A 25,123-nucleotide genomic window follows, 5' to 3' on the forward strand; every position below is an offset into this window, starting at 1 on the left:
TTCCCTCCCTCCTTCCCTCTCTCCCTCCTTCCTTCCTTCCTTCCTTCCTTCCTTCTCTCCTTCCTTCTCTCCTTCCCTCCCTCCCTCCTCCCCTCCCTCCCTCCTTCCTCCCTCCTTCTCTCCCTCCCTCCTCCCTTCCTTCCTTCCCTCCGTCCTTCCCTCCCTCCCTCCGTCCTTCCTTCCCTCCTTCCTTCCCTCCCTCCCTCCCTCCTTCCTTCCTTCCCTTCCTTCCTTCCTTCCTTCCTTCCTTCCTTCCTTCCCTCCCTCCCTCCCTCCCTCCCTCCCTCCCTCCTGTCGGTCACTTCCGGGTTCCTGTCCTGCATCTCGACCTGTGTTATTAGTGACAGGCTGCTTTGGCGTGCCGCTGCGCCGGCCCCCTGGGTCCCACAACGATGGGACCGATGCCACAGGGAGGGGCTCGAAACACTCTATAACCCCTCAAAAGAACAGCAGTCTAGCTCGCTTCCCCCGAGCCCTGCCGCCATAAGCCTCAAGGGGGCTCATTTTGCGGCATCTCCCGGCGGGAGGGTGGCACCCGCACGGGACACATATCAAATGAAAGAGGGGGCGCAGGGCTATCAGAAACAGCCGGCGGAGGGAGTCGGGAGACCACCCCACTGGGGGATCCACACCCCGAAAGTGATGAAGGTGGCGCAGATAGAGCCAACAGAGCAAACAGGACAAAATAAATAGGCTGCATTACGCAGCACAGTCTCACTGGAATCTCACTGGAATCTGACTGGCTTCTCAGCGTGGAACCCGTTCTCTCTAGTCTTCTCACTTTGAAAAAAGTAAAAGAGTTTTATTTAACTTTATTTCCCCCTTTCCCTCTCTATAAATAATCTTGGTGTTTCCGGCGGTGATATTTGGGGGATTTTTGGGGACGTCACAGGAAGTGCTGTGAAGTCACTTCCTGTTTCCGGCAGTGGCATTTGGGGGAAATGATGTCATTTGGGGGAAATGATGTCCCAGGAAGTGATGTCACTTCATGCTTCCGACAGGTGGCGCGGGGGAAATGATGTCACAGGAAGTGATGTCACTTCCTGTTTCCAGCAGGAGGCACGGGGGAAATGATGTCACAGGAAGTGATGTCACTTCCTGTTTCTGGCGGTGGCATGACGTCACCGGAAGTGACGTCACTTCCTGTTTCCGGCGGAGCACACACATTCCTTCCCCCCTCAAGGTGCCCCTGGCTGGCCTGCAGAAATTATGGCCACCCTAGGTGGGCAACACCACCCTGGCTCTTAAGCCCTGAGATGTCAACTGTCAATCTAGCTATTTCAAAATGAGCAACACATGTTTATTATTCTTTTAAAAATTAGCTCCCTTTCTTCCTTATGGAGCTCAAGATGGTTTACAATTGTCATGGACAGCTAGACTTTTATAATAATCAGACTACTGCAGTTGTATTTTCAGGGTTGTGTTCAATGGCAGTCCCAGATAGAGTGTGTTGCATTAATCCAACCTGGAGGCTACAGAAACATGAATCACTGCAGCCAGGTCAACTGAGTAACAAGAGAGTTGGTGAATCTGACTAAGCAGGTAGAAGGCACTAAGGAGGGATGTGTGTTCAGATCTACCAAAGCTGAAAATATTATATATATATATATATATTCAGCTTAAAGGGGCTGCAAAAGAAAGTCCAAGGATCAGCTGTGCCAGGGGAAGCAGACTGTTCCCATCAGTTTCGGCTGGCTTTTCGTGCAACCTGATTTCAACTGGGCTGCAAGAGAAGCCAGCCCCAGGTCCTGCTGTGCTGTGGGGAGCAGTCTGCTAGCCATTGTACAGGAGATCCTGGGGCTGCCTTTTCCTGCAGCCCAGCATTGCACTTATGGCAGGGCCTGGAGCTTTTATTCCACCCAGGGTCACTGGGATGCACAAATATAACCAGTCAGTCAATGCAAGTGTCAGGTTCAGGGCAGAGCCTGGCGCTTTTACTCTGTGTGGGATCTCTGGGTGCACAAATACAATCACAAGATAAGACCAAAGTCAACAAACCAATCCAGAGTCAGGGAGCTAAAGATTCATTCCAAAGGTTGGGGGAACAGGAAGGTCTGGAGTCCAGCGTCCAAAGGTTGGAAGCAAAGTGGCCTGGGTTTTTAGCTGGAAGAGCAAGCACAGGTTAAACAGGACAGGGAACAAGGCAAGGTAGTACTCTGTTCTCTGAGGGGGTGGTTAGCAAGGTTGCTTCCACATCAAGCCTTGTTCAGCATGTTTTTTTGTCTGCCTCATTAGCTGACTCATTCCTCAAAGCCTAGGTGCTGCTTCTTACTGCTGTTTCCATCATTCCTCGAAGCCTAGGTGTTGCTTCTTACTGCTGTTTCCATCATCCTCCATGTGCAAGCTCTTTGCCTTCCTATCAGTTTGTCATTCTTGCTCCTGTAATGACTGCTCCAGGAATTTGCACTAATCTGTTGTGCAATTAAACAGGCACTACTTTGTCTCTCTCATACTGTCAAACACTCTCTTTGTCTTCTGCACTCTGCTGGTTCAGGGTTCAGCTGAAAGACTGGCCTAAGGTCACTAAGCAAACTATCATGGCATTGTGGGGATTTGAACCCAGGTTTGCATATTCTCACTGGAAAATGCTAGGAAGAGTTGAAGGCAGTAGGAAAAGAAGATCCAACATGAGATGGATTGACTCAATAAAGGAAGCCATGTCTTTTAGCTTATAAAACACAAGGCAGTCAATAATAGGATATTTTTGAGGTCATTAATTCACAGGGTCACCTTAGGTCAGAAAGATCTTATTGGCACATAACACACACACTCTCAAATCCTAGTTCAGCACTCGTAGCCAATTCCAATGAATACGTGCATATCTGACAAGTGCTTTTAAAATCTCCTGTATGCCTTATGTTGGTCAGAAGTGAAAGCATATTACTTACCAGCTGCTGCTTGGAGATGGCATCTATGTAGGTGAGTGACACTGCTAATGGATTTTCCCACACTTGACATTAATAGAGTGTAATTATGTCTGGATTGGAATGAAAGTCCTCTTGAAATCAGTCTTGGTATAAAATGTCAGTGTTATTCCTGTGAATAATCAGAGGCTGCAGTTAATTGATAGAAACCACTTTGTCTTTTGTTGTTAGCAAATGGCGAAGTCACTCCTGGTATAATGTTGTCAGACACTTATTGGAGTTCTGTGCTAAACTATTAATGTTGTCATGTAATGACTCTGTTTTCTTTTCCTTTAATTGATCAGGTTCTCTTAGGAAAAGTGAAAAAAATTCAGCCTCCGAAGGGCAGAAAGAAAGTTGCTTTGGATCCGACTCCAAATTATGATTGTCATGTATCCAGAATTCATCCCTCGCTCAAGGATTCAATAGAGGATCAGGCCATTGGTTCTTTAGTAGGTTGCCTTTCACTCCTTGTGCTTTTTAAAAAAAGATTATATAGTACAATGCTGTACATTTTATTTTCTTGTTGCCATACTATTAAAACCAGGTTTGTTGGCTTTGTTCAATTTTGAAAACTAAAATAAATCTGATAGTGATCTACCTGAAATGGTTGGCGGGCTTGAATGATGCTGGTACAGAGGAAGGAGCCACAAAATGTGCAAAATAGCATATCTTGTGACACTTGGTCATTCTGGCTATAACAGCTACAAGAACCTATGAAGTTTGTCTTCATAGCTGGCACTGATTTTAGCCAGTCCTTTTTTACAAACAGGCAGTGTGGTGTAGTGGTTAGAGTGTCAGACTGGGGTCTGAGAGAACCAGGTTCAAATCCCACTCTGCCATACAAGCTCACTAGATTATATTGGTTCAGTCATAAACTCTTTAGCCCAACCTACCTCAGAGGATTGTAAGGATAAAACAGAGGAGAGGACAACATTATAAACTGCTTTGGGTCCTCATTGGGGAGAAAAGCTTATGTATAAATGAATAAAATAAATACATCTTTAGCTGTCTCAGTCTTTATCCAAAAGCAAGAACAAAAGCCACAAAATACATTTTATTAGGACCAATCATAATCACACAAAACTGAGTGCAAGCTTTTGAGATCTTCAGAACCATTCCTCCAGCTGTATGTTACAACATTAAAAAAAGTGGTAGGAGAGAGCAAGAGATGTTTCAGGCCATGATTTTAATGACCTTTTCTTGCCAGCAGCCTTGTGCTGAGTGCAAGGTGTGGAGGTAGATAAATACTGGTGCCTTTAGTGTCACAGCTACCTGCCTATTGTGGAGTTAGTCGTTATTACAAATGCACAGCTTTGGACTTTTTATGCAAGCCAGGAAGTTCTAACAACCCTGGCAGAATATGCATGTTAGGAAATTCTGTTCTTTGTGGATTCCAATGTTTCTGTTGGCCTTAGTGTATCATCCTGTTCATTGTTCATGGCACTTTTCTTGAATCTGCTTTTTCTTAAATCTGCTACCTTCACCTGTTGTTTTTTTCAGCTTTTAGTTTTTCTGCCCCTTAGCTTGTGCTCTTCTCTTTAGCTGCTCTGGTGGGGCTCTCTTTCTCACGGCTGTTCTTCCTTCAGGCCTCCTAATGTCCAGGTCCTCAGCCCCATTATTTTTACCGACTCAGTATTTCTGCTTCTGTCTTCCATTTCTTTACACTAGCTCACATTCCTCTTGTACTTCCCTTTAGCTTTTCTGTTTGCTGACTTCCTAATTCTTGCTCCTTAGAAGTTAGGACATGTTTAAACTTTCAATATCACAGTAGTTCAACTAGTGATATCATGGCAGACAGCTGCTACTTCTTTGGAGAGAGACTTTTAGCAATTTCTGGCGTATTTCAAAAGGACATTTGTTTTAGCAACTGAACTGAATAGTCGTATAACAGAATATAATTTTGAGTCAACCTACAAAGAAGACAATGTCCTCTCTCTAGTTGTTCTATCTCTGGCCAAATATCCATCATCTCTGTGTAAATCAAGACAGTAACACTGTCCTCTTTGTAGCTTGGCTCAGAATTTTATATGGGCATGATTTTCACATGGAGCCCTTCCTCATATTGAAATATTACAAACCTGCCTGGCCCTCAGTTTTTACAATTTGATTTAAATGTGTTCTGTTTGGTTTTAGGCCACTGAAGAAGGCTCTCAGAGCTGAAATGCATCTGGTTATATGATCTGTTATATGATACAAGTTTAGTAGTTGTGCAATTTCTATAGGTTGGATTTTAGCATATCTATGTATCTATCTTGTTAATTGTTAGATTTTGTAATGAATACTTTGTTATATTTTTTTTTTTACAATTTAAATTTTTATTAGAAATTTTTAAATAACATTTCAACAACAATAACACACCCCAACATGGGGTCCAAGACATAACCTTACATGAACCGTCACTTTCGGTATTGTTAGACAGCTTTTACAGAAAAGAAAAAACACCTCGAAGAGTGCAAATATATCAGCAAACTGGGATTCAATGTGTTGTGTCCAATTCAGTGTTAATAGATCGTAAAGTTCACATATTTTGCCGGCATTTTCCCCGAACATAGTGTCAGCGCTGTTCACGTGCTCAAGGAAATCAAACCACTTTTGTAGAAACCAGTCTCCCTCTTTAGTATTGTCTAGCATAGCTATAGCCGTTGTCAGTTTATCCTGTATCAAGATATCCCACACCTTTTTACACCAGTTCTGGAGTGGTTTATCTACACCAGATAAACTCATGTAGATGTATGGTGGGTAGATTTGCCTTTTCAATTTGGACCCACGCGGGTTGGGGATGTGGCGAGGCATATAGGACAATGACTCTCAATTGTGCGGCCAGAAAGTACTTATCCACTAAAGGGGCGGCCAGCCCTCCCAGGTTATATAGTCTAGTCAATAGTGATAGAGCAATTCTCGGTTTCCGATGGTTCCAGAGGAAGGCTGACCACTGTGATTGCCATTTGGAAAGCTCCTTCTTGGGGATTGGAATTGGTAGGTTTTGAAATAAGAGCAGTAGGCGTGGTAGCAGGAAAGACTTAAGGAGGTCTATTTTTTCTAATAGGGAGAAGTTAAGCTTAGCCCATGCAGATAAGGAAGCGGTCATAGAGCTAGATAATGGGCCATAGTTGGCTTGGAATAGCTCTTCTAATTTCAATGGGATTTGGATGCCCAGATGTCTCCATGACTTAGATACCCATTTGAAAGGTTGGGAAGATTTAATTGTTGTTTGGAGGTTTGCTAGAATGTTGATAGGATAAATTTCTGATTTGGTGTAATTTATAGAGAACCCAGAGTGTTTGCCAAATTCATCCAGGCTAGTTTTAAGGTGTCGCAGCAAGGTGCAGGGGTTGCTTAGGTAGAACACCATATCGTCTGCGAAGAGGCTTGTTTTATATTCATACTCGTCGACTTGTATGCCTGAGATTTCTTGGGAGGTTCTGGTAAGGTGGGCGAGAGGCTGTACCGAGAGAGCAAACAATAGAGGAGATAGGGGGCAGCCCTGTCTGGTACCTCTACCTAGATAGAGTTCCTCGGATCTGAAGGAGTTGGTAAGTATCTGCGTCGATGGAGCACTGTATATCGCAGATATAGCTTTACGGAAGCTTGGGCCAAAGTTCATGAATTGTAGTAGGGTCTTCAGGTAGTCGACCTCCACTTTGTCAAACGCTTGCTCGGCGTCTAGCAAGAGAATCAGAGAGGGGGATGGGGACCGCTTTGCCATGTGTATCAGATTTAGGGTTTTGCGGATATTATCCGTGATGGAACGGCCTGGCATAAAGCCAGCTTGGTCAGGATGAATGTAATATGTGATGATTTTTTTTAACCGCTCCGCCAGCATGGAGGAGAAAATTTTAAAATCGTGATTTAAAATTGAGATGGGTCTATAGGATGCGGGGTTGAGCTTGTCTTTGCCTTGTTTATGTATGAGAATCATACGTGACTCTAACCAACTAGAGGGGAGCTGGCCTTCCCTCAGTACTGTGTTACAAGTCTCAAGAAGGGGATTTGATAAAGCAGATTTAAATTGCTTGTAAAATTCCGAAGGGAAGCCGTCCCTGCCAGTGGCTTTGTTGTTTTTAATCTTGGAGAGGGCCGCAGTTAACTCTGTCAGGTTGAACGGTCTATCTAGGAAGTCTGCGTGCTCTGTTGAGAGGGTTGAGTTGAAATTGATTGATCTTAGATAGTTTTCAATGTTCTGACTATTAGGTTTCCCAGATTCGTAAAGCTTTTTATAGTATTTAAGAAAGGCTCTTGAGATTTCCTTAGAGGATGAGTGGAGGGTTCCGTTCGCATCTCGTATAGCATGGATAGGGTTAGTTGGGGTTTTTTGGGCGATACGGAATTTCAGATATCTGATTGATTTTGAAGTTTTTGTTACATACCTATGCTTGAGGTATAGGGATGACTTCTGTATGGAGGAAGACTCCAGAAGTTCTAGTTGCTTTCTAGCTTGGTCTAGTTTTCTTAAGGTTTTTTTCCCCCCGTAGTTTTGATGTCTATGTTGGAGTTCTGCAATGTGTAAGTTTAAATCTACTATGGTTTTTTTGCGAGCTTTGTTACAGGCAGCTGAAATAGATATGAGATTGCCTCTCATGACCACTTTAAAGGCATCCCATACGACCGCTTGGGGGGCCCCGCAGTTGGTGTTAAGCTCGAAGTACGTCTCTATTTGTTGTTCTATCTTTTGGCATGTCTGTTCGTTGGACAGTAAGAGCTTGTTTAGAGACCAATTAGGGCCCTTTCCATCAGTAGCCTGGGCTGATAATTTGCATTCCGCCAAAGAGTGGTCGGAGATATTTCTAATATCATGGTCTGCGTATGTAACGCTGTTAATTAGAGACTGGGATACGAGTATAAAGTCAGTTCTTGTGTAGGAGTTATGCACTGGCGAGAAGAAAGAGTAGTCTCTAGCTTTGGGGTGCAGGTTACGCCATGTGTCTAATAAATTAAAGTTGTTAAGGATCGTGCCCAGTTTTGAAGTGGAGGTCTGTTCCCTTACTGCTCTATGGTGGTTTGATTTATCTAACAAGGTGTCAGCTACCATATTAAGGTCTCCACCGATTAGTACATTGCCTACTTGGAAGGCTTGCAATTCTAATAATGTTTTTTCAAGGAACTCAATCTGCCCTGAATTAGGGGCGTAGATTGAGGCGATTGTAGTAGGTATCCCGTCTAACGTGCCTTTGATGAACAGGAATCTACCCATTGGGTCATGTTTGGTTTGAGAGCAGACAAAGGGAGTATTTTTAGAGATAAGAATAGCTACCCCTCTTGCTTTAGAGGTACCTGGAGCCTGGAATGTTTGAGCAAACCACCGTGATTTGAGGACGCTGATATGTTTCTCCTTGATGTGAGTTTCCTGCAAGCACACAATATTGAGTTTTTTCCCTTCCAGATAATTAGAAACACGTTTGCGTTTTATAGGGTTTTGGAATCCCCTGCAATTCCAGGAGGCTATTTTGATGTGTTCGGCCATGTGACAGTACTAAACTTACCAGGGCCTAGGTGCCCGGGTATTAAACGGTTAATAATAAACAACTAAACTTTAACTAACTCTAGACCCTCCTTTGGTTCTGGAGGGGTGAGGTATATGTTACTAAGTTGGGGATTGTCTATCTTTACTCTCTCCCCTTTCACCAGGGTCAAGGTCTCTGCCTCCCTAAACTTGGAGGCAGCCGGGTCGAGGGTCTACTACAAAGGTCACTATACCACTTTTCGTAGCTAGTGCAAACAATCACAATCACCCCTCTTCAGGGGAGAAGCTTCACCACTCCCTGAGCTGGGAGACCAAGGGAGAAGTACCCAATGTACTCCCTTAAAGAGAAACTGTTTCGCTCTTGTTGGGGAGCAATAATCAAAGTTGAATAGGTACACACAGTTTGCGTTGCAGCTCCATCGCCACCCCCCTTTAGTTATACCTAAGAGTACTTTACTAGGCTTCTTGAGTATTGTAGTAAGATCTGGGACAACAAGCCTTGTGGTACAGCATCCAATTTGGTCTTCCAGTAGAAGATATGCAATAGGACTTACTAGGAACATCCATAGGTGCCGAGCCGACCGGCTTTATGTTTAACATCTTAGATGGTGTGTTTTTATAATACCCATATGGCTACATCTCATTCATCCACACCTACTCACATTTCTTGTGCCCATCTCTGTATTAGACTAATCAACTCATGGTTCTTTCCACTCCATTACAAGTCAAGAGGTAGTTTGTTAGTGCAATCAGTTCTATTAGGTTCTCGCTGGCTGGGTCCACCCCCCCCCCAGAGCACCCCCCCGCCCGCCCCCCAATCCCGCACCCCCCCACCCCGCGCCCCCGCCCCCAGCACCCCCCAACCAGACGCCCCCCCACCCCCGGCCACCCCCCAGCGCACACGCCCCCCCCAGCCGCCCCCCCGGCCACCCCCCTCCACCAGCCCCCCCACCAACGCGCACCAACCCGGCCCCGCCCGCCCAGAGGGGAGAGAGCATACGTCCGCGACAGTCCCCCCCCGACCCCGGCATGGAGGCCGCCACGGACTCCCCCACCCGCGCGCGCGGACCCCGGACGGCCCACGCCGGCGGAGACTGCGACCGACCCGAGCGGAGCAGCCGGGCAGGGGGGGACGAACACGGACGCGGGGGGGCGCAACGGGGAGGCAAGGGAGCCGAGCGAGCGCGCCCAGCAGGGGGCCGGCCACGGGGCGGGGGGAAAGGAGCAAGGAGGGGACGCCCGCCCGGAGAGGCACCGCAAGCGAGGGCCGAGGCCCCGAGCAGGGCAGCGCAACACCAGAGGGCAAGCGAGGGAGCGCCCCGAAGAGGCCTAGCAAACCCAGCCAGCGAAACCGCGTCTATGATAGCCTTCAGTTGGATTCCGACTCCTCGAAATCATCACCAGTCACACATACATTCCCCCTTCTCACCCATTCCGTTCACTGACCTCCGCATTCGCACCTTCGACAGACAGAGCTTCCACCGGGCGGCGGTGGGGGTTCAACCTTGCCGATGGGGATGAGGGCATCTTCGATCTGCCGGCCACCTTCCGTCCCGATAGGGGTTCCACGCCATTCACACTGCAATCACGCCCCGGTATCACTCGCCCCCATTCAAACACACTTACACCCCTCGTCCCCCTCCAGACTGAGATCCCATTCTTTCTCACCACCAATCACTCCTCTCTTGCACTCGACACCATTGATACAGAGGTGGACTTCCAATAGAGTTCCGATATAGTAACAATAGAGGCATCTGACCATGATATGAGCCGTACGACCTTACATAGGCGCCGCTGTGACGTCCTTGCTGAATGGCGCGCTTGCGGTCATGGCGCCAAGAGGGAAAAGGCGATGCAAACGCGCTTAACACAGGAGGCAATTTACAGTTATTCAGGGTCCAGTAGGTAGGTTTTCTCCGGTATCGTCTTCTCTAGCTAAGGTTTCTTCTTCGGCTGGAGACAGTTTGATGGCCAGTGCGTTCAGCATTTCTTTTCCAGTCTCGATGTTGTGCGCCTTAAGCAGAGCGCCATTTTTGAAAACTATAATGTCGGATGAGGGACTCCATCTGAAGCGTATGTTCGTGTCGTGAAGTTTTGTGACAAAGGGCTTGAGTCTCCTCCTTTTCTCCAAGGCTTCAGGGGGTAGATCCAGGAGAGCCGTTACCGTTTTGCCTTTAAAGGTGAGTGCTCCGTGAAGCCTCACCTCTCTCAATATCGTGTTTCTGGTTGATGGGGAGATGAAAGTCACTAGTATGTCTCGTGGCCTCCCGTGCTTTGCAGTCGCCATTGTACCGAGTCTTTGGGCCTTCGCAATCGCGGTTGAGTTTCCCTCCTCCTTTTTTAATGCCTTTGCCAGGCATTTGTTCATAAATATGGATAGTTCAGAGTCTCTTTCCTCCCCCTCCTCTATCCCTCTAAATTTGAGGTTAGCAGCTCTATGGCGATTTTCCAGTATTGCAATTCTGTTCTCGAGCTGGGACTCATATTTTTTCATTGACTTGATGTCCTCTTTTAGCCCCAACGCGGCTTCAGCCGATTGCTCCGCCAGCTTGGCGGTGACTGTTAGTTCTTCTGAAAGTTCTTGCACTTGGGACTGGATAGGTTTTAAGAAGTTATCCATAGATTCTGTAAAGAACCGATATATATCGGTCTTTAGACCCTCTAAGTCCTGTTTACATATGGGAGCTCCCTCCTCTTCATGTTCCGATGCCGGGGAGGGGGGGTTGCTGGTGGCCATCTTTGATGCCGATCTAGTGAGGGGGAAACTGACCTTCTCCGAAGTTTCTGGCTTAAAGAAGTCAGCAACTGATTTTCCTCCTTTGGACGTTGATTTCTTCTTGCGTTTTGTTTGTTGTCCCATTAGGAGGGCTATAGCAATGAAGTCTGGTGCTGTTAGAAGTCCGACATCAAGGGGATAGCTCGGGAGCTACTTCAGAACGTGTCCGCCATGAGCCAGCGACGCTCCGCCCCCCCCTGTTATATTTTTAAGTTTGTTATATTCAGCCTTCTGAGCATATGCTCTGTGGTTGGGTTTCTTCACCCTTTGTTTTTTCTTTCCCATATTAAGGATTCAACATGTATGTTGATAAAGACATGAGCAACTTGACAAACTGTAAATACAGTCTTCATATACTTGCTGGTGTCACAAAAATAGTATAGTACGTACAAAAATAGTACTGGAGAACTTTTGGACCAGTAGCAGCCACAGTTCTGTCTTTGGTTTGTTAAAATTAATGTGTGCAAAATCATATTGTGGTCAGCTACAACAAACTTGGGAGTTGTACATTGAGGGTGAGGTTGAAGAAATGAATTTAATATCCTAAGTGTATGTCTGTCCTGAACGCTTTACTCTAGTGAATGAAAAAGAAAAGACCAAAACAATCCAGACAAAACAGAGGTGGTACTAGTGGGGGTGATATTGAGGTTGTTTTACCAATGCTAGATGGGGCCCTGATGACTCGTTCTGATCTAGTTTGCTCTTAAATATTTATTATCTATATTTATTTAAGCATTTCTATGACTGACTTTATAAAAATCGAGACTGCTTATAACTGGATGTCAGAATCACTATTTAACAACTAAAAAACACAAACATAATAGATACTTGAAGGTTATAAATATATCAGAAGTGATGTATGATTTTGTAAGAATACTGTAATCATGTCTTAACAGTCAGTTTTGCCTAATATAATCAGTGTTTGAATTTATTTAGTAAATCATGCAACTTATAGTCCTTAATTTTTTTTCATTATTCACAGGTATATATTTATGAGTACAGTGAACGTTCAAAACCTGTGGAAAGACCTAGGCAGTGTCTTCCACATGCAGTAGTAAAAGTACAGTGTATTAATCAGAACATGAGAGCTGACCACCCAGTAATTTCTTTAAAGTGTAGACCTAAAAGGTTTTCTAAGGGTAAGTTTCCTTTATAAATGGGCATTTCTTGATCTTTTATGTTAGAAAGTTGCATATACTGTAAGAAGCATTAACAGAAACTCGATCTTAAACATTTGTGTCGGTCAGTGCTGATGAAAATGCATAAATTGTTCCTGCAGCAGCTGCTTCTGGCATAATTCTGATCCAAACTGCACATGACAGCATCAAGCCTGTGTTGCCACAAGTTACCAACTGAGACTGGCAGCCACATTGCTGCTGCAAGTTCTTGGTGGCAACTCTTGCATAAAAAATATAGCAGGGCCCAATTTGGATGTGGACTGTGGTGTGCAGGCTTCTCCCCACTGGGACTGTTTTTGGGAGCCCTTCCACCCCCTCCACTGCAGTCCCCATCCATATAGGTAGGTCCTCTGCTATGCTTTTATGCAAGAGATGCCACCAGGGACTCAACTATATTATGGACTCTAGTCCGCACTGGCAATTTGTGTAAAGTGTAATGGGTAATGTGGCCCTTAGATTGGGTCAGGTTTTGATACATGATAATCTTCTGGCTTGCCATGCCATTTTATATTTTCTTTAGTGTATTATATTTTAACAGTAGTGTAGTAAAGGAAGTTGTACATACTTCTGCCATCCCCCAAAACTAGAGGCAGGAGACTACCATGGTGGACGTCTGTGGACTGAATCCATGAGATAAAGGGGAGTGAAGCTTGGGTTCTCCTCAGCAGCCATATTTCTCAGAAGGTAGTTGGTACAGGGGAAGGAAGTGAGGTAAAATTATCACCATTACAGGCTCAGTTTGCCTTAGAACTTTTCAGTATAGATTGGTCATAGGACTTTTTAAATGTATAAGAATTTGTAACTTAGTAAAATTTCATTCTCACTTGTGTTCTTGCATTCACAGGAAGGGGCCGAGGCCTCCTTCTGGAAAATTGCACAATAGTCACAAGGATAGGTAATAGCAAGCTTATCTATGAGCATTTCCACAAGCCCAAAAACTGTGCTGTAAGTGATAATGTATCTGTAGAAATTTCTGCTTTGTCTGAAAGTGGACCCAACTGGAATTGCTCTGGAGCGGAAACCCAAGATAGTAAAATTAAAAACAAATTACTTGGACGATGGGATTCAGCAGAGGTAGAGGCAGATGTACAGAATTTTAAGTGTATGCCTGATGTGGATTGCAACAGAGATGCTAAAAGTGACCACATGGGAAGCTGTAATAAGAATCCAAATGACACTTCAGTTACTTATGGTGAATTAAGCACTATAATTACTTCAAAATTGATTAAGGATCCAAGGCTAACAAAAAAGGGAAAAAAACCAGGAAAACAAAATGGAGAGCCAGTCTCTCAAGGGTTTTCACAGTGTGAGAATAAGCTAAAATATCAAACAGAAATTAAAATGTCTGCGACTATAGGCACACCGTGGCCTGACCCTGGGGAACCTTGTCTCCATAATGAGTCCTGGCATGTGGTTAGTGAAGAGCAGTATATGGCAAAAACATCATGGAAAGACAGGGTTTCAGGAGAGCATCAGTTGCCTTTAAATAGCAATGATGAATGTCTAGTGAACAATGAACACGTCATACTTAATGTAAACCAACTTAATAGAGAGCTTCTAGATTCTCAGAGCACTGATACAAATCTTGCCATCAAAAGTAATCTAAGTCATAGTTCTTTAAAATCTGCAGGCAGTGGGATCAAAACTGCCACCCAGATCTTTTCTGGAAGAGATGAAAAAGTAAAATATTCAAAACCATTGTTGTTAGGCCAGAATGAAAACAGCATACATACAGACAGTGTAGATTCTGCTTCCATAGGCAACAGCACTTACACACACAACAAAGAACAGCTTGTCCTTGCTCCACCTTTTCAGATAAGTACATGCATCAATGATCTTGAAAGAGTTGTAGCTGACAAAGATGAGCTGGATGGTAGAGAAGATATGTACAGCCAATTTCAAGAGGATGATGGTTACAGTTCTGAAATACAGTGCTCTGCCAGCCTTGATTCAGAATGTTCCAAGAACCATTGTATATCAAAGGGGGATGATGAGACATTACACTCTGGATTTCATGGAAGAATGCATCTTCCTGAAAGTCCAATGAGAGACTTATGGACTGGAGATAACATCTGTGAACAGTCTGCAGGAGATCAAGTGCATGCAGAAATTTTTGAACAAAATAAGCTCCAAGAGATGGCACACTCTGTAAAATCCATCATGAATGAAATCCCTGAAAAAGGTAATATTAGGCAGGTACTTTCTTCATCTGAAAGAGCAAGCGACTCCATAAGTGAAATAGAAGAAAATACATCCAAAAATTTAGAGGAATGTAGAGATAATGTAAAAGACTGGATGAACACTTCTCATATTTTGGATTCAGAAAACTCAGCTTCTGATTTCAACTTGAATTTTAAAGAGAAATGTTCATTTACAGAGTCACAGTTGACAAAAATAGAAAGTGGTGAGGAGAAATTGAGTAATCTATCTGATCCAGCATTGCTCAATAAATGCTCAGGCCTGACAACAGAAGACAATGCCCTTATGTTAGTCACTTCTACTCATGTACCTTTGGGGTGTGTGAAGGATTCAGAAATTAAACATCCTCAGTTTGAATACACATCTCATTCTACAAATGAAAATGTAGGAGCATTGAACAGAAGTTTGCCTCAGAACAACAGTATGCCAGAAATATTTGAACAGGAATTAGAAGTTAATAGCGGGACTGAGATTTTGTCTGAGGGTTACAAGAAATGCGTCTCAATACCACAGAACCTGCACAGTCACACAGAGGTGTCTAGTGAGGAAGCTGACACTGAATATCAGTATTTACAAGAGCGTATGGATTGGGAGAATCTGTTGGCAAAACCTAGTCCAGATATAGAGATTTCAAGAAGTACTGTTCTGAAGGAAAACAAAAATGAGTGTTCATGTGATGAAAAAACAGATCTGGGGGAAAAGGAAACAAAACTGTTCAACGTATATGTGAGGCCTGACTTACAAATTACAGTAGCTAACACTTTACATACCCATCATGGCTATCTTAAAATGAGGACAGGAATGGGGCAATTCCTAATTAAACGTTCAGGACAAAAAAAAGAGGAAAAGAGGAAAGAGGAAAAAATTGAAAAATATACACTGGGCCAGAAAGATTCCAAAATTCTTCACCAAAACAAAGCACCAAATAATCACTGTTTATCTGAAATGGCTCTTCCATTATCCAAGGGACAATTTGAAACATTTGAACAATCTGAAAAGAATATTAAGAATGTTTTGCATACTCTTAATACTGAGGCATCATTCTGCGAAAGCAAACATTTGTCTCAAAAAATAAATGGAGCAATGTTTCACTTAAAAAAAGCTCAGAGGAATGTTCAGAAATACTTAAAAATCTTGTCCAAGACTGTAAAGAAGAAAAGAAATGTCTCAAACTCACACAAAATTGAACTGAGTAACTTACTTGTAAATTCTGATTGTGCAAGTTACAATGTCATGTCTGTCAAAGAAATGGCTGTTTGTTTTACAGAGCAAAAAAGTCCTAATATTAGCATGCTTACCCCTCCTACAGAAATGAGACAAGCAGGTGAAAAAACAAATAATAAATTAGAAAGTCACATTGAAAGTAAAGAAGAGACCTGCTGTACAACCAGTTTCTTGAATGATAATGAAAGTTACTCTGGAGCCTTAAATTTGGATCATTCTGTAACATCTGCTTTCATTTCAGATATGCCTTTTAGCAGCAATAACACGATAATCAAAGTAACAGAACATGAGCTCTCTGAAAAGTCCACTGGTTCAGATACCATTGAACTTGGTGATACAAAACCAGCCAGCGATGAAAGCAGTGTGAATAGCAGTGTGGTGTCAGAAAATAATATCCAAGAACATTTTTCTCCCATCATGGGAAGTGCAAAGCAGGAGCTCAGCTTTAAAGCAAACAAAAATATTGTGACAAGCAAAAATATTGCAGAACATTTAAATGTAGTGGTTGGGGCAGAGGAATTAAGTATCTGTCTTGCAGACCTAGAAACAGATGCTTGTAAGTCTAATGTAAAGACAAGTACAGTCAGACTTGCCACGTCAGTTGAGAAATCTTCAGGAAAGCTAAAGCTTTCTAAGTCAGGTGATATTTCTAAGTTACCTCCCATTTTCACTGGGAAGGATACTTTTTCTAATGAAAAAGACGCTGGGGAAATAACAGCACAGCAAAACAACATAAGCGTAAGTGTTGGCAAGGCCCAAGGCTGTGATTTATCACATGCATTAGTACCTGCTGTAAAAAGTAAACATGATGCTAGAGATCCTAAAGTTCTGTTTACTCCACAAATTCATGGTTCTGGATGCAAAACAAAGACAGATAATCAGACTTCCCCAGCCAGCCATGAGAAGGCGGTTAAGTGTCATTCTGTGTTGCCATTAAGAAGAGATTCAAAGCAGGGATGTATTACCGCACCTATGATTTCACCTTGTGCCCATGATAATATCTTGCCAAAGGACAGAAGGTTTTCAAGTGAACATTCTTACAACTGCGAAAACATCATTTCTGACACCAGACTTCAAATAGAAGTAGAACAAACAGCTCTTGGTTTTATAATGCAAATGTCAGAAATTTTGCAGAAGGCAGATGAAACCTCATGTTTAAATGTATTACAAGAACAACTTATAGTCTGCAAAAACATTCTCCCCTTGTTCATCAGAGCTTTAGAAGAAAAGCAGGGCTGTTCCTTTGAACATGTTCTGGTATCAAGGGAGAATGCAGAAAAATGTGTGCAAACTAAATTAAAACCGTGTGCCATTGAGTCATTTGTAGAGTTACAAATTATAATGGAAGCTGTTGAATTTCTGGAGAATAAGAGGAGGTACTTGCAGGGTAAGCATACATTCCGCAGCTTGCTTTGGTTTGATGATACACTGTGTATTGAGTTGTTTGGTGGCCAGTCAGGTTATCAGCAACAATCAAATTTCTATCCTGCTTTTCAGCAGTGTCTAAAATACAATGCCCTTACTGAGTTGCAAAACCATCACAAAAAAATTGTAGACAAGTTTGAGATTACAAAACTGGAAAATAAATCTTACTATTATTTATTGAAATTGAGACGTGAAATTAAGGAATGTGAAGCAGCAGTCAAAAGTAATTCCGTTTTGGATGAGTTTTTCCTATCGGAACCATATGTTTGTGGAGTGAACTATGGGACTACAGTAGAAGATTTAGAAAATGCCAGGAAAAGTATAGTAGATTTAATAAGCACATATAGGAATCATTCAGGCACTCTATGCACTGAAAAACTGGAACACCTTGGGATTATAATGGAAATTATTAATACAAAGATAGAATTTATAAGGACCCATGAAGGCAATATAAAAACTTTATTTATTGGGTTGGAACATATATTTTTTAATTGTGCTTTAAGTTGTATTTTAAAAGAAAGACCCACATTTGTAAATAGGGAGGAAGGAGATATGCTTGAAATATATGAAGCTGCCCTTCCTGAACTTTATAAGATCTTTGAGAATAGTGTGGAGAAACTTGAAAGAAATTTTAATTGTGCTTCTGAAAATGACATCCTGAGAAAATCTGTAGAACAGCCTTGTAGTTATAAAAAGCCAGATGGAGGGACAAATTATGATATTAGGAATTATTTAGTTTCATATCCCAAGATTTCTATTGGAGACATACTAGATGAAGCTCAGTCTTTCAATATTGAAAGATTGCGAGAGCATCAGTACAGATGCACAGAACAACTGGAAGTCCTGAAAAAGTACTTTCAGATTATACAGGAAGAAGATGTGGATGATGTGTTGATCACACAAGAAAATGTGCTCAGTTTCATGGAAAGCAGTAGCCAAAGGGCCATTCGTATAAAACCAGAAGCCATTGAGGTTTATATAGAACTGGCCATGGTCCATGAAACATTGTGTTTCATTCAGAATTCATTAGCCAGAAAAGAAAACAAGCCAAGATATCGGAGTTTATTATGGTATGATTTGTCACTTGTAAATGAACTCTTTTATTGCCAACAGAAAATGGCTTCCTTTAGTTATCGGAAAGATAACCTTTTAGAAATTATAGAGTCTGCCATCTCTGATGTTCAGGAGGAGTTAAATGTTGTTTATGATTATGCAGAAAGCTTAAACTGCTCATATGCACGTCAGCTGCTTACAAGAGAGCTTGAGGAGCTTTTAGAGACCAGAAAGTACCTGCAAATGTCGGTATCCTCCATCTGCATGTGCATTGACTTAACACCATATACTATCGCTCTGAATTACGGGAGTAATATATCTGAACTGGAATACAATTATGAACAGTTCTATTCTCTTCTTGAAAAACTACTTTTAGAAGACAGAAAGGATCTAGGGAAAATGGCTCATATTATGAAAATTTTAAAAACTATTGAACATATGAAATTTACCTGTACAAAACAAGAAAAACCACCTCTTCATCTGGTCATATATCAGATGCTTAAAAACTGGAGAAAATCTCGGTTGAGAAAACAAGGAGATATGAGAAGACCTATGGATGCAAATGGGAGTAACAGCATGAAACACAAGAGGCCTGCTGGTGTAACTGCAGAAGACAATTCCTGTGACCATGAAGAAAAGAATGATTCTTCTGATAGTAAAAAGAAAAAGGTAAGCCTGCACAGTTCTTTTTGAGGACTGATATACTGAAGCATCCTTTTATTGGGTTGATTGTATGTTGAATTTGGATCATTGTTTTACCAGATTTGGATGATGAACAGGTCCTGCAGGTTTAATCTATACTTATAATTAAGGATTTACCTTTCATTGGGGAATGAGGACTTTAAATCAGGCAGACAGAGAGAAGTTTTGTGCCTCCCCTTTGCATGTTGGCTGTTTTCTGTTTGCGACTAAAGCAGGTAGGGGGAAACACCTTTAGCCTTTCTTCCCTGCTGTTTTCACATCTGCATACTGCCTGATGGAGCCACTGTTGGCTCCATTTTTAAAATAACTTGCGGAGAGCCAGTAGAAGCTTCACTGGGCAGTTGGCAAATGTGAAAACAGCAGGGGGAGAAAGGCTAAAGCTGCTTCCCTAATGAACCTGGGGGAGCAGAAAACTCACATTGTTCATTTGATGTAATGTCTTGGTATTGTTTCCCCAGTGAACATGAGAATTTTTGGGTCAGCTGGACATTACAAAGTCCTCTTGTTTGTTAGGGAATTAAACAAGGATTTTGTATTACATCTTGATGGGAGTTTTATGCCTCCAGGATGCACACTGGATCCTTCTTGCTTGTGACCACACCATGGAGGGAGAAGTGGCTTTAGTGAGCCCTCTGTGCTATTTTTGCTTCTTCAAACTACTCCTGGAGGCACTGTTGGTGCCATTGTGAAACTTCCATGCCACCATATAAGTAACGTGATTTTTACAGTGAAGCCAATAGCAGCTCCTTGGGGTGCTTTGCAGATGTAAAAACAGTGGGAGGTTGAAGCCACTTCTCCCTTCATGCTGTGCTTCGGCTGCAAATAGAAGAGAACTTGTGGGCATCTGGGAGGCACAGAACTCCCATTGCATATGTGATACGCAGCAATCACAAGGACTTTATAATGTGTAGATAGACCCTAAATAAGTAACCTGGCGAAGATATTTTTATTATTCGTTTTATGTCAAAACTTTAATACTTTTTATCTTTAGCTAGTTTTGGGGGTCAATTTTGAGGGAAAACTTTAAATAGTTAATCAGTGTCACCTTAAAGGCAAACAAAACTTATTCCAACATCAACTTTCATGATTCAGAGCCCATGTTGTCAGATGCTTGAGGTATCCCTCCATCTAGTAGCTATGTTTATACATAAAGCATAACAAGTTACCTGATTTTATGTTAATCCTTTCTGTCCCTCTATCAACAGTTGGGCTTTGTCTTTGAATTGATTTATTTCTCTTCAATTATTGTTCTGAACTGGCCTCTTTTTTGTACTGTCTTCCAACTCCTGCCTTTCTGTTGCTTCTAAGTATAAATATATCTATTATGGTTGTAGAGTTGATGCATTTGATGGAAGTGAGTTTTAATTCACAAAGGTTTATGCTGTAATAAATGTCAGCTTTTAAAGTGCCACTGGACTTAGCTTTGATTTTGCTGCAGCAGTAGAACATGGCTATTCTTGTGGACCTTTGAATGATGTATCTTACAAAAAGGGCTTTTTTCTGGAAAAAGAGGTGCTGGAACTCTCAAGAAGGAAATGAAGGAGAAACTCATGGTGCCCCTCATGAACTTTTAAACATTTTTTTTTAAATGTTGTTTTCACAGAGAGGTCCCGGAATGCCGTATCTCTGCATTCCCCCAGAAAAAAAGCCCTACTTACAAAGTTTATCACTTTTTATTTCGAATCACCGTGATGGTCCATTATGAGTCAGAAAGGTGTGGTCTGAGTCTTAAATAATGTCACATAATAAAAATTTAATAGGACCAGAAAGAATGAGAGAAAGCATCATGCAAGTTTTTAATTTCTCCAATTATAGACGTAGATAAGACTAAAGTTTAAATGATCTATCTGCCAGTGTGAAGATGCTATAGAAGCTCTTGCTGGTACACAATTCTTCTAGTTTGATGTAGTGGTTAAGCATGCAGACTCTTATCTGGGAGAACCGGGTTTGATTCCCCACTCCTCCACATGCACCTGCTGGAATGGCCTTGGGTTAGCCCTGAGAGCCCTCTCAGCCCCACCCACCTCACAGAGTGTCTATTGTGGGGGGAGAAGACATAGGAGATTGTAAGCCGTTCGGAGTCTCTGAAGGGCGGGGTATAAATCTGCAATAATTCTTCTTCATAAATATCTGTTCCCAGTGCTGCTTCATGGGGTTGTTTTAAGGATAATTGTATTACTGAAAACGGCTAATAACATGTAGAGGCATGATCTGCCTCAGCTGTTTACAATTAGAGTGCAAAACTACATCAAAATTCAGAGCAAGTGATCAACAAAGAGCCAGTATAAGAACTCTTACTTGCATAATTGAAAACATACACTTTAACATCACTGACAATTGATGGTTTGATAATCTATATGATTTCTACAGCACAAACACTAGTTGCTGCAAGTCTTTTACAAAGAAGTGGCACACACAGAGTCTTGAAATAAGGGCCAAGCTACATGTTCGGGTTTTTAAATCGTTGGGTTGGTGTTTCCAGACTTAGCTCTTTAAAACCTAGAATACGAAATTTGGCCCTTAATACATATATGCAGGACCGCCCTATGTGATTGAAAAATGGTAAAGGAAATATTGTTTGTCATAATGTTGTATCAGAATTCAAATTGCAATTTTTAATCTCTTAGGTTGTTGCTTCATTGATGACCATGAAAAAGAAACAAGAAAAGGAAACCTGCAGGAACATGAGGTATTGATAATGAATTGATAAAACAGCAATGTCTGGCATGTATTGTTTTGTAACATTCACACCTTTCATTCAAGGAACAGGCCATCTTGAATAGAACTCAAGTAATCTAGCAGAAGCATACAGAGTTCAGGAGTACATGGCTCCTAATTTATTTTACAAAAAAAGAACAAAGGGCTGCACCAATTGGAGCAAAGGGATGAAGAAAAAATGATGCAGTGGAAAATTATTTATTCCACATATCTGTAGCCCTGCATATTTCACGCCAAGCTTCTTCTGGGGTTCTGTGTAGAATATAGACACAGCACTGCATCTATATTTTACAAAAACCCCTGAAGAAACTTCACATGAAACACATAGGGGTATTGATATTTGGAATAAATAATTTCTTCCCACTGCATCACTGCTTTTTCTTCATCCCTTTGCTTTAATATAATTGAGCATTGTGACCACAAACTGCATCACTGTTAAATGTTTTCTGGGCAAGTTTTTTCTCACTTCAATTTGCTGCAACCCTTATACAAAATAACCACTGGACAAAAGCCCTGTGCTGACAGGCAACAGTTCCTTGAAAGGAAGACAATTTTTTTTAAACGTAAAGCAGAGAGAGGAGGAGGTGTCATCTTTTATTTATCTATTTTTGCTGATTTCTATTCCACCCTATTCCACAAACGGGCTCAGGGCAGAGTACGTTAACAATCACAATAAAACCAAAGTAATTAAACAAACTAGTTCAAACAATTAAAATAGTAAAACAAGAAACAGTTAGAATTGCTCTATTTCAGGCAGAAGACAAGTCATGATATAAGCAGAAGCTGAACGAATGCCACATCAAAAGGCCCAATGAAGGATGGAATACTGTGGCAAGGGAGGCCGAACTAGATAGACTGTGGTCACCCGATACCTTACCCAAGGGCCTTCTGCTTCAGCTGTAGAGAACTCCACTGAAAGGCACCTAAGTGAGATGCCACGGGGTTGATGTGAGAGGTGATGCTCTCATTGTGCATACAGGGAGTGCTGAAGAAAGTATGTGCTGAACTCATTTTGCAGCAGAGAGGCTTTGAGACTGCAGTTCCTGCCCTGGTGAACAATAGGAAAGGGCAGGAATGTTGAAGGGGGGGGCAAGCTTCACTGTGGCTGAGTGAGCTTGAGCTCTACTTTCCCCTGCCTTTGCTTCTCTACTAACTCTTGTTTCTGGTGCACAGTATGAATCATATCGACTTTGGCTTCTCCCCCTGAGCTTTGGGCAGGGTTTGTCTTTTTTAAAAAAATGCTATCCAAGTATTTGCCTAGTCCTCTAGTGTCTTGTACCAAATTTTAAAAAGCCATTTTTTTTTAATTTGGGGGTGGTGTGTCTTAAATTTAGGGTCATCCACTCTGGGAATCATCTTACAATAAGGGTAGTCTTCCTTTTAGGTATCCTTTCTTGGCAGATAGCTGTGACAGCTTGGAAACTAGCTGCAGAATTACAACCGATGTTCTGGATAAAAATGTGAAAGCTCAAGAAGGAAAAAAGGGGGGTAGTGTCCTATTGTATTTCCCCCCCAATATCCTTTTTCTAATGTTTCTTTTGGAATATGTGAGAAATCTTAGGAAATTTATTTTTTAAAACTTCCTTTCAAATAGATTTTTTTTTCTATTTGGACAAGTGAAATTGAGCTAAGAGCGCATAGGGTGCAACAGTTAGCTGTTCTCACTGGGTTTAGTATTGGGTTAGTTAAATATAATGTTCTGTCACTGACCATGGTGAGCTGCCTATGTGAATGAAAGAGTTCAGATCAGATAGACCTGCTATAATATTCAAATTCAGTGTTTCCAGTGGACTCAAATTGCAGATTTAGACACAACACATCAGGATGTGAGAAATTAAGTTCTGAACTTGCATGTGTGTGATCAGGCCAAAACATAAAGATTCGGAGAAACATAGAAATCCTTTGCAGACTAAAGACTAGCAACATTAAATACTGGGCATTCACTTTTATTTGAGATATATTTCTGGATTTAGTTGTTAACCTTAGATGTTTGTTTTTGAGTGAGCGAATGAGTACATAGAATTTTAAGTAAAAATATTAAATTCTTGGTTCTGTTCTCCCATTACATATAATTTGTGTACTCTTGTTTGGCAGAAACAGTGTTGACATTGAGTGGTCTACTGAACAGCCACCAGGTAGTATCAGATCTTTACCAAATACAAATGCAGCTTTCTGTTGCTTTTGGAAAGGTCTCCAGTCTGCTTTCTTTGCTTCACTAGCTCTTTCTTTCATGCTTTCCTTGAGGTAGCTAACTAATCCCCATCAATTAAATTTATAATATTAATTCTAGCTCAACAGCTCTATGCATTCTCACGGAGTTGACTGGTGTAAAGGCAGTGGACATTGCATTTGAATGGTTATACTGTTGATACACCACTTCCACTACTCCAGTTTGAAGGGTTATGGATTGTGCTATTTGAGACTACAACTCCCCTATTTGACTGTGATGACCAGTTTCCAGAGGTCATAGACCTGGAGGAACATTGTGTGGAATCAATATGTGTATTGAGTAAATTTACCCCTTGTTTGACCATGGCATGCGCATTGGAGACTGTTAAAGACTAGGAATACTTTCATCATAAAATAGATAGTAAACTATGTTACAAGGTGAGAAGGAACTGGATCCTGCAAAACTGTTTTGCTAATGGTAGTACCTTCCCCAATTCAAGGAGTCTTCTCCTCACACAACAGGCTCTTTTACATGTGGAAGATTCTTTTGCATCTGATGTAGGGTCCTTGCACTGAGGGAAGGTGGTATTTGCAGAATAGATCCAATGCAAAGTAAGGATCATGCAGTTAATTTTAGATAGATGCAATCCATATACCTGTGTATTTTCCAGAATATAACATATTTCCCAGACATTCATAGGCAAACAGATATAATCACTGTCAACAGCAATGGGAAAAAGTATCCTTTTCCACTAGACAATTCAAATAGTAGCAAATTTGGGCATCAACAAAAGATGAAGTACAAGTAGTTTGATAAACACATAATATGACCTGCCTACCTATTAAATTAGCTAGAGATGTTTCAAAGGGCAGATAAAATAGACATTAGTCAGTGGAGGGAATTTCAGTGTAACCAAAGTGTTGTGGTCCCAGTCAATGTCACTGCAAGAAGGGATGCCATAATTGTATTCAAATAGCATCACCTTCCATCAGTTCAAGGAACCTGAGCCAGAAACCCATCTGTCCCCCCTTCCAGGTGCTCCACAGAGCCTCTTGAAGGCCTGACCTACCAACTTCTCCTACAGCTCTCATTTGACAGAGCCACTGTATGATGCCAAGAAGTCACAGGGTGCCACAACCAGTGCAAGGCTGTGAGCACAGTGTATTCCTTTAAAGAACTTTATCCACAGATATTGACAATGGTGGAGTGAAATTCTGAGGTTAATCTTCAGATAACGAGTCTCAGATAATTTATTTGAAGAAAAACCTTTCTGCCTAAGACTCTGGATAGCCTATTTAGTTCATTGTTTAT

The 25,123-nt window shown here is 41.9% G+C and overlaps 1 protein-coding gene across 2 annotated transcripts in view; it reads left to right on the top strand.

Annotated features, from left to right (window-relative positions):
- The window catches only part of TEX15 (testis expressed 15, meiosis and synapsis associated), a 52,989-nt gene that overhangs the window by 23,307 nt on the left and 4,559 nt on the right, over nt 1-25,123 (top strand). Inside the window, exons 5-9 of one of the 2 annotated variants that reach the window (XM_060236976.1) lie at nt 3,209-3,355; nt 12,126-12,282; nt 13,166-18,891; nt 21,552-21,613; nt 23,737-23,777. In XM_060236976.1, coding sequence (XP_060092959.1) covers nt 3,209-3,355; nt 12,126-12,282; nt 13,166-18,891; nt 21,552-21,613; nt 23,737-23,777 — 6,133 coding nt within the window. The remainder of the gene's footprint in view (nt 1-3,208; nt 3,356-12,125; nt 12,283-13,165; nt 18,892-21,551; nt 21,614-23,736; nt 23,778-25,123) is intronic. The other variant, XM_060236974.1, reaches the window with a different exon arrangement.

Source organism: Heteronotia binoei, chromosome 4 (assembly GCF_032191835.1).
Source record: "Heteronotia binoei isolate CCM8104 ecotype False Entrance Well chromosome 4, APGP_CSIRO_Hbin_v1, whole genome shotgun sequence".
NCBI classification, from domain to species: Eukaryota; Metazoa; Chordata; class Lepidosauria; order Squamata; family Gekkonidae; genus Heteronotia; species Heteronotia binoei.